The sequence below is a fragment of the Symphodus melops genome, assembly GCF_947650265.1.
Source record: "Symphodus melops genome assembly, chromosome: 4".
In the NCBI taxonomy this organism is placed as follows: Eukaryota; Metazoa; Chordata; class Actinopteri; order Labriformes; family Labridae; genus Symphodus; species Symphodus melops.
This window is the reverse complement of record NC_136694.1, coordinates 2407475-2421909: the sequence shown is the minus strand read 5'-3', so window position 1 is coordinate 2421909 and position 14435 is coordinate 2407475. Positions and strand designations below refer to the sequence as shown.

Here is a 14435-nt window from a genome sequence, read left to right as displayed (position 1 = left end):
TGTTTTTTCCAGTTATCAGCGCTGAGAGTAAATATTGGCTTCTTGGTGCGAGAGCCGCTCTCGGCGTCTAATTACTACCAATTAAAATCCGACAGCACCGAGAAGCCACTGTTGAATAACTCATGTCACACGACATGTACGCTTCTTCTCCAGATGAGAAGAGACGGCGGCGATTTTTGGAGGCTAAAGTTCAACAAGAGCTGCTGTTACTGACGGGGAAATAACTAACAAGCCTCCTGAGCCACAGATGGCTCGCTGTGCTAAAAGATGATATGACACTAAGGAGTTCCTGTGTAAATGTTTTATTATTATTTTATGAGCATAAAGCACATGCACATTATCTGATCTAAATCTGAATCCACAGCATACTGTATGAGGTAATCCCTTAATCCACATTGTGAGCTTGGAAATCCCTCCACTAGAGAGATGTGAAAGCATCCTTTGCCACACGAGCTTATGTTCAGACTTTGGCGTCATGCAGCAGGCTAATGCAGCGTGTGTGTGACTTGGAGATAACCTCAGCTGGAACCAGTTCGACACACATGCCGGTTGAAACAGCTGGGACTCGTCTCCTGCTGTTGTCCTTTTGTCGCCCGTTGTTTCGTGTCGGATGCGTGTGAAGAGTCAGACAGTTCTCCCCCTCCCACCATGTGTCAAAGCAACACGTTTCTGCTCTCATTAGAAAAGTGACGGCTGTCTGGCCCACGCACAATGAGCTCAAGGCTGAACATCTTTATAGCTCAAACCACGAGGCGTGCGTATAAGAGCTAGTTTAAGTTAACTCTCCTACAGCAAGAACCGATCACGATAAAGTGATCAGACATGAAGGAAACCTGCTGTGTTGAAGCTTCTCTGACAACAATGCAGCAGCCAGTATGTCCTCCTTCTAACTTTAGATTCTGCTCCTGAATGCTCTGGATCTGATTGGACCAGAGAAGGTAGGCGGGGCTTTGAAGGCCGTTTTGGACGCCCCTGGGTTTGCCAGATATGAGAGCAGTTATCAGGTCAACAGGTGTTGCAGCGATGGAAGCGGGCAGTGGAACTGCTTCAGATAGAAGTGATTGTACCCAAGCTAAAAAGCCTCTGCATGTTTCTAATAAGCTCCAGCAGCAGAAAGCTGCTCAAACTAGGATCAATGTTGGAGATGCTTTTGAAACATGGAGAGAGGTTAGAACGCAGAAAGCTTTACAGACACATGCAGAGCTGGCTAAACACTGAAGCTACAGTGTCTCTACATGCAGAGCTGGCTAAACACTGAAGCTACAGTGTCCACCACATGGAGAGCTGGCTAAACACTGAAGCTACAGTGTCCACCACATGGAGAGCTGGCTAAACACTGAAGCTACAGTGTCCACCACATGCTGACCTGTGTGAGAGGAGAGGGCGGAGCCAGACAGCTCTCTTTAAGGATTAGAGTTTAGACTGCAGTACCCATTTTAACCACTAGAGTTACATATTACTCCTTTAAAGACAGACTGAATAATAATACTTTGCATACGATTATAACTAAAGCTGTCATGGCATTGATGAGACCTCTCCATGGATTTTTAACTTTTGGAGGAGTGGCTTTCCATCGCACATAGATCAGGGTCTAATCAAGTCCAACAGGCTTTTACTCGATCAGGAAGCTAAACAAAGCCGATGCAGGGCCTAGTTCATGTACATGAAACAACTCCTTAGCCAACCGGAGGCCGAGCTTCTATCGCTTTGTTTCCAAGAGGTCAACAATAGTTATTTCAAAAGCATTTTAATTTCCTTTCCCGTGCTCTGCTCATCTTCAGTCGGTTATTTCTGTGAGTAGAGGCCGAGGTGGAAGCCTCATGAAATCTGTCGGCAGAGCTTTTATTGAGGACAAGAGATAAAACGATAAGTAGCCGCTGTGGGAGCAAGAGGTGGAAGGACGGATTTCAAAATAATAGCTTTGCGGTCATGCACACATTGAATAGACTCAGAGAGGTCCAATCTGTCAACAGTATAGTTAGAGAAAAAGAAATACGTCCAGGGAGTTTCTTTCAAGTGAAACTAAGGCACCACTGTACAGGGGAGCTTCAAACTAGACGCACACGTTATGAGAGATTTATTCGTTTTTTCATTTCAATTAAATGATTTAAAAAATATGGAACATATGAAAATATATAGCACAAGTATATATAGAAAATATAATTCACGCCTCCAACTTTCACATTTAACTACCCAATCTACGTAATGCACCTTTAACATGAGGATAAGTTTTTATACATTTGAACCCTCGTACAGATTACAGATTAAAAAAATACAGCTTTTCTGACTGAAGTCGTAGAAAAATGTCAAAGTCCATCCTATATGGTGGAAACAGCTTCCCATAAACTGAATCAAATTAAAAGCAGAAAACTTACCGCTCAGATGGATTTACTACCAGAAATACATCAAAACACCCAAAAAGAGGCCTTGACATAAGGTGCAGTGTGTAATAACTATTACACATTAACCAGGCTGTTTGTGAGGCTTTAATTTGGGGTGTGAGAGCGCTGGTTTATTCAGAGAACATGGGTGATAAAGTGTGTTACCAGATTTAGCTGGTTCACAGCGGACACTGTGTTTTGAGACGGCCATGTTGGAATGAAACAGAAGACATAAGAGATTGGATCAGCTCGAACAGCGTGCAGGATTTAGCCCTCTCTGCTCCTCCGTGATCGGGCAGAAAGAACTGCTGCGAAGCTGAAGGCCAAACTGCAGCTGGGCACATCATGAACACATCAATCTGCTTCTATACAGCCCAGCGCTCTGCCCTGTTATTATCATCACACTCTGCATATGCTAATAATTCATTTCCATCCTGCATGATACACAATACCTGGCACTTAAAGAATGGAGCGTATGCATAGAAACCTTTCTCGATGTCCCTCCCCCTCCCGTGCTGCTGCTCTGCATTTATCTAAATCCACGCTGCTCTGAATCACGTTCAGTCTGTACATTTCATACAGCTTCAGTGTATGTGTTGTGTTCAGTCCTGAGAGCTTTTAAAGATTTAATCACCTGAGTGTTGGCAGCAATTTTTTTTTCAAACATCTTGAAGAGGAAGTCAGGTTGAGTGGATTCTGACTCTGATTTTAAACACCTGTTTGCACGCCCAGTCTTATACTTCCTGCACCACGACACGTCACGCAGCCAACATGCATCAGGTACAGAACAGCACATTCTTCTTATCATCGCTAACCATATCAGTAATGTAAATCTAGCAGAGCAGTTGCAGATCAGAACGTGTGGTTATGAAACAAACTGGACTTCATACTGATGTCTCTCTCTGATCTCTAAAAGCAAACAAGACCATCAGCATGTTAATTGACCATGGCTGCACATCATTGTGGGTAATGCCTGAAATGACAGGCACTGCTGGTCAACAAGTCAAGTTAACTTTATTTATGGAGCACATTCATCACAGCCAAGGTTGACCAAAGGGCTGCACATTAAGTTTGGCAAAATGTATTTCATCCAAACCTCACAAAGAAACGTAAAGGCAAATTTAAAAACAAGTTAAAACGCTAAACAAAAGTTCTAGAGGACGCTGCTGTTGGTTATTAAACATGACTTTAACTGTCTAGTTGTGGCAGCAGATCTTATATTTAAAGGTTGTTTATTCCAGAGTGTCGGAGCTGCTACAGAAAAGGCCCCTAGCTTTAAGCCTCGTTTTGGTAACGTCCAGCGTATTCTGCACAATACATATATAAATATAAACTCCGTCATCGTGCTTTGAATGTGAGTGAGAGCACGCAAGAAGGAGGCTGTGATTGGTTCATCAAAGAGCAGGGAGACAGGGAGGCTGTGATTGGTTCATCAGAGAGCAGGGAGACAGAGAGGCCTGTGATTGGTTCATCAGATTGGTACCTCGTGGCAGACATAGGTTGAAGTTTTTACAGACTTACAAACTGATACAGATGATGGATTTACTTTGTTCCTTTTTCAGAGAGTTATTAATTTCTGTCAGGACCTAAAGACAAGTTCAATCAAAATCTTTTACCTGATCAAACAAACAAACAAACATCGCCTGAAATCACCATGGCAACAGCAGTCATCTCTGATTAATTTGTCTCCCCCCCTTTGACCCTTCAAGAACCTTTGGCAGCAAATATCCGCAGACCTCCAGCTGACAGGGAAGGTTTGTTATGATTAAGCTTCTAGTTAGCTTGTGTTTAACGGTGATGCAGAGTGTGTGTGTGTGAGAGAGAGAGAGAGAGAGAGAGAGAGAGAGAGAGAGAGAGAGAGAGAGAGAGAGAGAGAGAGAGTTTGAGTCGTGCATACAAGAACAAAAACAGGTATATATACTGACATGAATGTGATTACCCGTTCAGTCTGGTACATAGTGAGCTGATGTTTCATCACTTTAACACAACCGCTGGTGAAATACTTCTGATCGGAAAATAAAATCCTCTTAACCATGAATCAGCTATCAAGATTGTTTTAGAGCAAGTGGATGAGCAGAGAGAGTAGAGACAGAAGAGAGTTGTGAATGAGGGTCAGTACTATTGGTTCTGTTTTTCCCAGTTGCTCTCAGGCCGAATGGCTAAACTCAAATATATTCTATTAAATAACCTGTTTTCATTATTTCTAAATATTACAACAGCAATCTATTGGTCAAGACATATGATGATGTGTGTTGATGATGACAATAGTACAAAAACATGTTTGCACCTCCCCAGGTCTTCTCTGTCACTCCAAGTTAAATTTATACCTGGCTTCTTTCTCGTATAACCTCCACAGGCGCCTTTCGAAATCCAGAGAATCTCATTTTTTATATGCTGGGAGCTTTTTTTTTTTTTTTTTAAATGACCCCTTTAGCTCACGCAGCGCCGAGCTAGAAAAGACCCCACCAAAGTCCAGTCAGGATCACAGATAATCTACCCAACAACATCAACCCACAGTGTGGCTGTGTGAGCAAACAGTGGAAGGGGTTGTTATTGTCTCCTCCTTTGGACAAATAGACAGCCCCTCCCAGAAAACGCACTGTTACCATGGCAACAATTTTGACCTAAGTATAATATTCCCATCAGTGGCATTTGATTAATTAAAAACTCAAGTTCCCCCACAGACATTAGAACTTGGCATAATGTCAGACAAAGAACTCACAGGGAAAGACGGGCAGATGCTTCGCTCATGATTTCTAAAATTCAAAAACCGACCAAATGCACCGGTGGACTGACCTGGCAGGCGTTGTAGAGGAGCTGGTGCTCAAACTTCTTGATGCCGAGGATCTGCTGGAACATCTCGTACAGCTGGTCCTTGCTGAGGATGAGCTCGGAGGCGGCGCTGGCCGTCATTCTCTGCTGGTGTTTCCTGGGATCCTCTTCGCCGCGGTAGATGGTGTCAAACTTCGCTATCCAGGAGCTCAGCACCGTCTCTTTGCTCAGGCCGTCGATCTCCGGCAGGCTGCGCACACGCTTCTCTATGTGTTTCTTAAAAACCTCCCTGGAGTCGCTGGCCGAGCAGCCGCCGCTCTGCACCATCTTGGACACACGGTCACTCTTCAGGAAGACCTGCAGCCGGTTAGACAATACATGACAAATTGTAAGTTTGAAGAAGGACGCTGCAAATCTCAGCGCTAAAATTTACCTGATTCTTACTATTCATATTGTGCACGAGTGTAAAAATAATATTTGTGACTAGCTGGCGGCTAACAGCAGCTTCGTGTGCCACTTTACATCACTGCCATAAAGGCTCAATAAGAACTAAGGGATTCATGATGGGGACTTTTTTTTAAAGTATACAAACCCAGAATGAGCTCATGGTTTGTCTCATCCACGTCAGTTTTTATGTATATGCTCAGATGTTGTGCTTTAGCTGCTTTATAATGGAGGTTCATAGTTCAAGGTTTGCACATTCATCCCTCTGTCCATCCATAATCCTTCGCTCCGCTTATCCGGGGCCAGGTTAAGGCTAAGCTAGTCGCCCCAGCATCCCTCTCCCCAGCAGCGTTTTCCAGAACCTCCTGTGGGGTCCCGTGGCGTTCCCAGGTTTCAGTCACTACCCAAAGCTCATGACCACAGGTGAAGGTTGGAACGCGGACTGACTGGTTTATCGATTGTTTTGCCTTCCGGCTCAGCTCCCTGTTGACCACGACGATCCAACACGGCGGCCGCTGAACCAAAGCAGCCTGTCAATCTCACGATCCATTTCACCCTCAACTCGTGAACAAGAGCCTGAGATGCGTGAACTCGAGGACTCACTCCACGGCCGGGGGGGGGGGGGGGGGGGCAGTCCACTCGTTTTGGCAGAGAACCATGGCCTCAGAATTGGCAGTGCAGAAACTGATAGCGGTGCTGGTGAAGGTTTGCACAGCGTTGCAAAAAATAAATGTCATCTCTGCTCTGCAGAAACCTTCTGACAGTGAGGTTTATGTAGTGCTGTAGTACTCGAGGTTGGTCTTGGTCTCACCTTGAAATCAAGATCATTTTTACTCGGTCTTGTCTCAGACTGGACGGACTTTAAATCAGGACTCGTCAAGACCACCACTGAAAGGCTATTTTTCCACACTGTGATTAGAAGGGAAACGCCCCTTTCTTAAAGAACAGGTAACTTTACTCAGGTATGTATTGGTCTTAGTCTTGGTCTTATCACAGGTTTGACTTGGTCTTGGTTACTGTGGCCTTGATGACAACACCTGGCTCATGTGTTATAATGAATTTAAACTTATTTTAATGTTTTAAAATGCAATTTTTCAATGCTCAAAAACTTAAAATTCTATGTACGTCAATTATATTTAGAAATCTCAAACACAGATGTTTAAAAACAAACCTAGTCGGTGTGCATGGTCAAACAATCTGAAAAGGTAAGTGGTTGTTTTTAATAACTCGAGACAGAAAAGATTTTAGGTGATCGTGCTGACATGTTTGCATTTCTGATCTCTTTTTTGAAAGTCTCCAAAACAAGCTGGTGATTGATGGGCGGTAAATACCTGTCACCTCCTGTTGAACCTGTCAAGCTTCTGTTTTAAACCCTTTGTCTCTTGTCCCTCTCTATCTGTCTATTCCTGTCTCTCCGCCTCGCCGTGTGTCTATCTGCCTTCGTCAGGTGGAGCCTGCAGCTTAAGCCGAGCTGAGAGCTTCAGGGTTTAATTGAATTGGGTAACCTGCTCCGCCGGCTTCATCTGTTAAATATCACACTGTTCTCATTCAGCTAGCTTGTGCTGCCAGATTAACTGATAGGGAGCTGCCAGTCAATGTGTCAGCAACACACACACACACACACACACACACACACACACACACACACACACACACACACACACACACACACACACACACACACACACACACACACACACACACACACACACACACACACACACACACACACACACACACACACACACACACACACACACACACACACACACACACACACACACACACACACACACACACACACACACACACACACACACACACACACACACACACACACACACACACACACCACCCTCTAATCTCTAAGTGTCCTTCAGTAAGTCTTATTCTTTGATTAGCTTTTTAAAAACATGTCTAGTTTAAATGTAAACTCAAAGTCTGGGGTTCACTCTGCATTTTGCATGTCATTATTCAGATTCAGGGGCGACTTCATTTAACTGCACTATAACTTTATTCTATGATTTATGTGTTTTAATTGCAATGATTCTTTTGGGTCGTGGATTTGTTTTTGTTAATGTGATTGGTTTTAAATGTCTCTGTGCTGTGTCAACCTGTTTGCATTGCCTCTGTGGTTAGAGGTGATGTATCAACAAAGCTGCCTTGCCTTCAGCATGAAATGTGCAGCTTCTGTGAGGGTTGAATAGAGCTTGTTTGGCATGTCTGGGTAGAATGATGATTAGACTGAAGACTTCCAGCTCAGTTATTAAAATCAAAGAGAATCAAGGTTAGCATTTGGGCATGTCAGTATTTACCCCTTTCCTTTTTTGCATTCTCGCTTTTTCACCTTTTTTCTTTTCATGAACTTTCATTTCATGAACATCGCCTCGAGACTTTCTTGGGGCAGTGGGGTTCAAACGGTGTTTTATGAAGGAGCAAAGGTTGGACCTCCTCTACCAAACCTGTCATTGGGCGAGAGGCAGGGTTACAACCTGGTTACAACCACACAGAGAGGCTCCTGTCAGACGGGGGTTCAAACCAGGAACGAGCGCAAACCACTGCAGCACTGTGCATCCTCAAAACACACTTACATGTCATTCAAATAGTCAGTGAGTATGTACACGGGGAGGAGGCGGCCTGTTTGGCTGTCTTTCATAATGACTCGTAGCCAGTTCAGCCTGTATGATCACTGGACCCCGGACCCTCTCGGTCCTGGTTCTCCAAACCAGCCCCTCGGGACTTGACGTCAAATGTCAAACTGTAACCGAACAGCGTGATTCTTAGAGTATAAAAGATGCAGAAAAGGATTTTCATTCTTCACATTTTATTTCCCAGTAGATCAAGCCCTCCGACTGAAAGAACGTTATTAACACTGCCCCGAGGAGCTCAGTGCAAGCTCGCAATCATTTATCGGAACAGAGACAAGTTTTCTCTGCTGAGGTTCACCTCTCCTGACCCCATTATTACTTTCCCTGCTATAACAGGTTTCATATTAGACGTTAGGAGACTCAAAATTACTTTCCATCTATCTAAATTAAACTTAGGTTTATAACAGCCATCAGATGGACAGATTAGAGACTTGGAATATATATTCAAGAAATTTGTTTTTATAGATATTGATATAGAAATAAAATATCCTGTCAAACAAAAAAAACTAATCTGCAAGATATCTACTGAACTTATTAAAGTAACCTTACAGGATCAGACATGAAGGAAACCTGCTGTGTTGAAGCTTCTCTGACAACAATGCAGCAGCCAGTATGTCCTCCTTCTAACTTTAGATTCTGCTCCTGAATGCTCTGGATTTGATTGGACCAGAGAAGGTAGGCGGGGCTTTGAAGGCCGTTTTGGACGCCCCTGGGTTTGCCAGATATGAGAGCAGTTATCAGGTCAACAGGTGTTGCAGCGATGGAAGCGGGCAGTGGAACTGCTTCAGATAGAAGTGATTGTACCCGAGCTAAAAAGCCTCTGCATGTTTCTAATAAGCTCCAGCAGCAGAAAGCTGCTCAAACTAGGATCAATGTAGGAGATGCTTTTGAAACATGGAGAGAGGTTAGAACGCAGAAAGCTTTACAGACCCATGCAGAGCTGGCTAAACACTGAAGCTACAGTGTTCACCACATGCTGATCTGCGTGAGCATCCAGTCTAGAGAGGAGGGGGCGGAGCCAGCTCTCTGTAATGTTTTGAAATTGGACTGCAGTACCCATTTTAACCACTAGGAGTCAGAGTTACATATCGCTTCTTTAACGGATTATGCAGAGAAAACATTATTTCCACAAGGTTCAGCAAAGCTCAGGGCATGTGGAGTTAGTCCTCCAGTGATCATTTATATATAATCATGTTATATTCAGTCTCATTAAAAAACAATGAAGAAGCCGGAGCATTTATTTTTCTGAACTGAAAGCTATAAAGTTATAAAGATGTTCGCTTACATTTGGTCACATGTGTAAAACAGGCCAACAATGTTCAGGCAGTAGGAATCCTGTTTAAATTGATATAATATAAAAAAACCATTAAAAAAACAGTCTGTTTTTGCAACAGAAAGCTTAATCTTCAGTCTTTAATGTCATTACTTTGCACTCTCATTGATGACATTGTTATGTAACATATGTTCTGTGCCAAATGTGGTGAAAAGACGCCGGCAGCAGACGAGACACCATCTGGCTGCAGAAGGTTGTTTCTGCAGAATAGGTTATCTGTTTGATCCAAAATTAAAACCAAGATATAGTATCAAGAGCACAATTTATGTAACTTTCATTACCTTTAATGTCTAAGAAATATAAAACATATGATGCATTTGAGAAGTCTCAAAGAAAGAATATCCACTCATGATGGATTTGTGTTTCCAGTAGATGCCACCAGCATGAAACCAAAACAAACTCAGTGTTATTAAATGGAGCACACTATAATTAAACACTATTAGGCACAAGCAGCGGACAAAATTGCCTTTTGCTCGAGTTGTTATCACTTGTCTCCTGCATTGTTGTGTTAGCATGCAAATGTTAGCGTTCTTTAGTTAGCTCGTAGCTTCATGTAAACTGACACAGAATGAGCGTCATCTTAAAACTCTTCCGTGATCATCCAAATAATCAGTGAGTCCTTCTTCTCTCTAGTCCTTGACTCAAACAGCTTTTATACACAAGGGGAGGAGCCGGCCATCCATGTAAACACAGCTCTGACAACAACACAGCCAGCAGGACTCCATCTTCTCCCTCATAGAAGCGATTTAAAGGGATACTTCACCCATTTGCATGAAGCTTTGTATCATTAGAAACATGGTAGCAATATGCAATATGACGCTTTTTGCATCACATGAAGAAAACTTTCAAGCAAAGAAAAACACATTTTTCTCGTCTCAGGGCAAAATGAGGGCTGGATTCACGACCATTCAACACTACTACAATGTTTCTAATGATACACAGCTTCATGTAAATGGGTGAAGTATCCCTTTAACTTAAATAAGCCTTAGGTTGTGAGTTCACTGGTAGCAGAACGATATACTGTATATCCATGTAGAAATAATCGACTCACATCATAGTAGCTCTGGACTGCGTTGATGAAAGCTTCGTCGGCCACGATCTGTGTGTCTCCACTGAGGAAGGCCTGGAAACGCTCCTTGACCGTCTGCAGCTGCTGCTTACTGATCTGAAGGAGGGATGAACATACACAGGAGAGAAAGACGTTAGAGTGGTGCATCAACATAATTGCTATGACTTTGCAACTGAACTAATCTAAATTAGAAAGGAAACTTTCATCTTTCAAAACTATGAGATCATAAAATTTCCCCAATCCTGTTTTAGTCCTATTTTTGAATAGTGCCCCCCCCCATGATGAGAAAAGTCCATCCACTCCGACTTCTGCCTGCTCCACTTTTCAGAAAAGGTCTTAACAGGCCATTTGGAGATTTTCCCTTCATGACATCACAAAGGGCAGTAGCCCCTCCCCCAGGTGGGTGACACTCCCACAGCTAGGTGTTTGTTCTGCCCTCTGAGTCTGCCTTCTCACCGTAAACAATAGAACACAGAGCGAGAAAGCACAGAGTACACCCGAGTCCTTCCAGAGAGGGGGCGTGGTCAGACACAGCTCATTTACATATTTAAAGCTACAGACACAGAAACAGCCTGTTCTGAGCAGGGCTGAAATAGAGGGGTTTATCGACATGATCAAATACAGGATTAGAGTGGATTTAGCACACAAAAAAATCACATGTTTTAGGGAGCTCTGAGACTCGCTTGATGAAGAGGAAGAGAATACGTGACCTTCAAAATGCACCGTATTTAAAATCTACCACCAGGGTGCGCTCAATCCCCATGGTGGGGAATCATGGGAGTGATTATCTCTGACTCTTACATTCCATCGAGACGACAAGGAATTCTCTCAGGCCTTTGAATTGGATACCGTGCACATGCTTGGCTCATGATCGTTCTTCACACTCACGCTGTGGAAAGAAATCACATACCGTTGAGCTCTCTCCATACATGACATATGGCTTCAGAGAGCTGGGAGCTTTCACAGGATGCCAAGTGATGTAAACAATACATTAACACTATATAATGCTCAGCAGCTCCTCCGTTTAACATGCAGAATATGTTTCCCTGGACTGATGACAGAATAGCTTTGGAGTGCTTTTATAAAAGAAAAATAACAAATGACTCCAATCATTTCTACTTCACAGTGTAAAAACTGTGAAGTGATTATACAGTATATAAATCGAGCGGATGTTTAGAGTCAACAAGCTTATTTAGCAGGTTCAAGAGATGCTGATTAGACCCTCTCAAAGCTTTAAACCTGGATTGCACCCAGCTTCTGCTGTGCATGTTGAAGGTAAAAGTAAACGCTTGTGATACATATACACAGTGAAAACAAACATGTGCAAAAAAAAAAAAAAAGATACATTTTGTTTGAATGTGTTTTGAACGCCATTGAGCGAGGCAACAACACCTCAGTGACACCTCAGCAGTGCTCAGGAAGTGATCTAGCACCACTCCAGCCTCGGTCCACAATCGTTGACCATCCAGTTCCCAACCCAAGTCCCTACATGCTAAGCGACTACCGCCCCGAGATACTGAAGTCACATGTTTCATCATCAAGTGGCCAAAAAGGCAGCGGTACCATTAAGTACTCCATTTCTTCACACAAGAACATTCCCCTCTTCAGAGAACAACACAGGTCTCTGGATGCTCTTTGCTGGAAACACATTTCCACTCCACTTGTGCATGTTAGGAGACATCTGGTATAATGTGACGCTCTGACGCCGACGCCACTCCAGGGAGACATGAAAATGAGAGAGGGACAAAGAGAGCACTGGAGGATAATAAGGACGCGTGGGGCCTGAAGGGGAACGGAGGTAAATAATTAGAAGATGGAATAAAAGAGATTTAAAGAGGGCGAGAGGAGAGGCAATGGAAAGGAAGAAGGAGTCTGTGTGAGAGGTGAAGAAGAAGCTTCCACTGCTGTGTCATTGGAGGCTGGTGGAGCTGTAACCTGGGAGCCTTGCTCTGATTTCGTTTTGTTTTTTTTAAATGACTTCCTGAAAAATCTCTTAACAATAACCTTTGTTACCTCTTTCTTAATAGGCAGCCTGCATCTGTCAGCGTCAAATGACTAAACAGCAAAGGAACAAGTATCGAGACATCTACTTTATTTCTGCTAAACTGATACTGTGGACAACACAGTATGTCTTATAAGGACTCATATTCATCACTTTCAGTAAACCTGACAGGCCGAGAGCTGAGGCGGGTTTTAAGCCTTGTGACAAACAGCCGCTTCAGTCAGGTCAACTATGCACCTTTTTAGAGATTTAAACTTATTCTTCTAAAATCCAAACAAGAGGAGTAAGGAGTACATTTTTTGACGTCTCCAGCTCCTCTCTGATAGGTTGAAAGATGTTAAACAAACAGCCCTCAGAGCAGCTACAGGTCCTTATATCAGCAAGAAGCAGAGAAGAACGACAGCATCGATTTGAGAGCTACGAGGACAAAGAAAAACAACCTTTTGTGTTTTCATTGATGCAGATCTGAGCTTCAGATATACCTGTTTATCCTGCTGTCTGGTCTCCAGCAGGAACAAGCAGGCAGACCGGCTTATTGGTGAGACAAGGTCATACTTTGACAGATTCATTAGCAGCATCCCCTGCTCAGTCTCAATCCAGTTTTCTACACGCAGTACATCGAGGTTATAAAAACTCATTGGTTGTGTCGTTAACATTATTTCAGGTTTCTTCGGCGGCGTTTAGCTCGTCTTTGGACAGGACAGTGGATAGCGTGGGCGTCACGGGTTTACAGGCAGAAAACAGGGAGGAGGACCCAACCGCAGGTAAAACTAAATATTTATGAAACGAAAAGGCAAAAAACAAAAACGTACTCAAATAAATCCAACGAGAAAGACGGTAAATCCAGGGAGCAGAGAACACGGGGACACATCCAACTTGTAGTCGAGACGAAAGACAATGAACCGACAAGAAGGTGAGAAAACACTGAGACTGAATAGACAGGTAATCAGACACAGGTGAGACTAATGAGACAGGTGAGGACAATCAGAGTCATCAAGACAGGAGGGAAACACAGAGAACAAAGAACAGAAGAGCAGAACACTGAGGACAAGTACAAAGTCAAACCTGACACTGAAAACACAACCTAAACCAGATGTTACAAAATAAAACAGGAAATAAACTTACAGGAGGACACAAGGAAACACACTAAAGACTAAAGTAAACATGAGACTAGGAAACATAAACCAAACCATGACAGTGGGCATGCAGGTAAAGAGCTGAAGGTCAGACTTGAACCAGGGGCTGTACGCTGAAGAGGACTGACGCCTCCATACACCAGGCTCGACCCCACAATTATTGATCCCAACAAAAGTAATCAAAAGAAGCATTTTTTTTGATTATTTTTCATTATGTTTTGTTTTTGGGCTCTTTCACGCTCGTCACTGACACAAACTCGTTCTTGTCTGACTTCAGACTGACGTACAGCAGCGCAGTGTGTCAGAGGAGCGTCCGCTGTGAGTGGATGACGACCACAGTTGCTACGGCGGCCATCTGGGAGCTATCGAAATCTGAGATAACACTGCTGTCTATGTGTGTGTGTGTGTGTGTGAGTGAGATGTGTCTCAGCGTGTAAACAGATGCTTGTCTCGGTGTGTGCATGTGTGTGTGCGTGTGCGTGTGCGTGCAGATGCTATGTTCGTGTTGGTGATTGCTGCAGCCAGCGTTGCTGCTGCACGGCGTTCACAGATTACAGACGGAGAGCAGCGAGCGTTTCAGCTTCAGATTCAATTTGTCAGACAACATTGGCAGTATAGCTGTCCTGATATTTGTCTTTCATTCAGAATCA

At 43.4% G+C, this 14435-nt stretch overlaps 1 protein-coding gene across 3 annotated transcripts in view; it reads right to left on the bottom strand.

Moving 5' to 3' along the window:
• cadpsa (Ca2+-dependent activator protein for secretion a) overlaps positions 1 to 14435 on the bottom strand; it is a 130249-nt gene that overhangs the window by 101562 nt on the left and 14252 nt on the right. For all 3 annotated transcript variants that reach the window (XM_079341817.1, XM_079341818.1, XM_079341819.1), the window contains exons 2-3: positions 10630 to 10743; positions 5178 to 5510 (exon numbers count right to left, since the gene is read on the bottom strand). In XM_079341817.1, coding sequence (XP_079197943.1) covers positions 5178 to 5510; positions 10630 to 10743 — 447 coding nt within the window. The remainder of the gene's footprint in view (positions 1 to 5177; positions 5511 to 10629; positions 10744 to 14435) is intronic.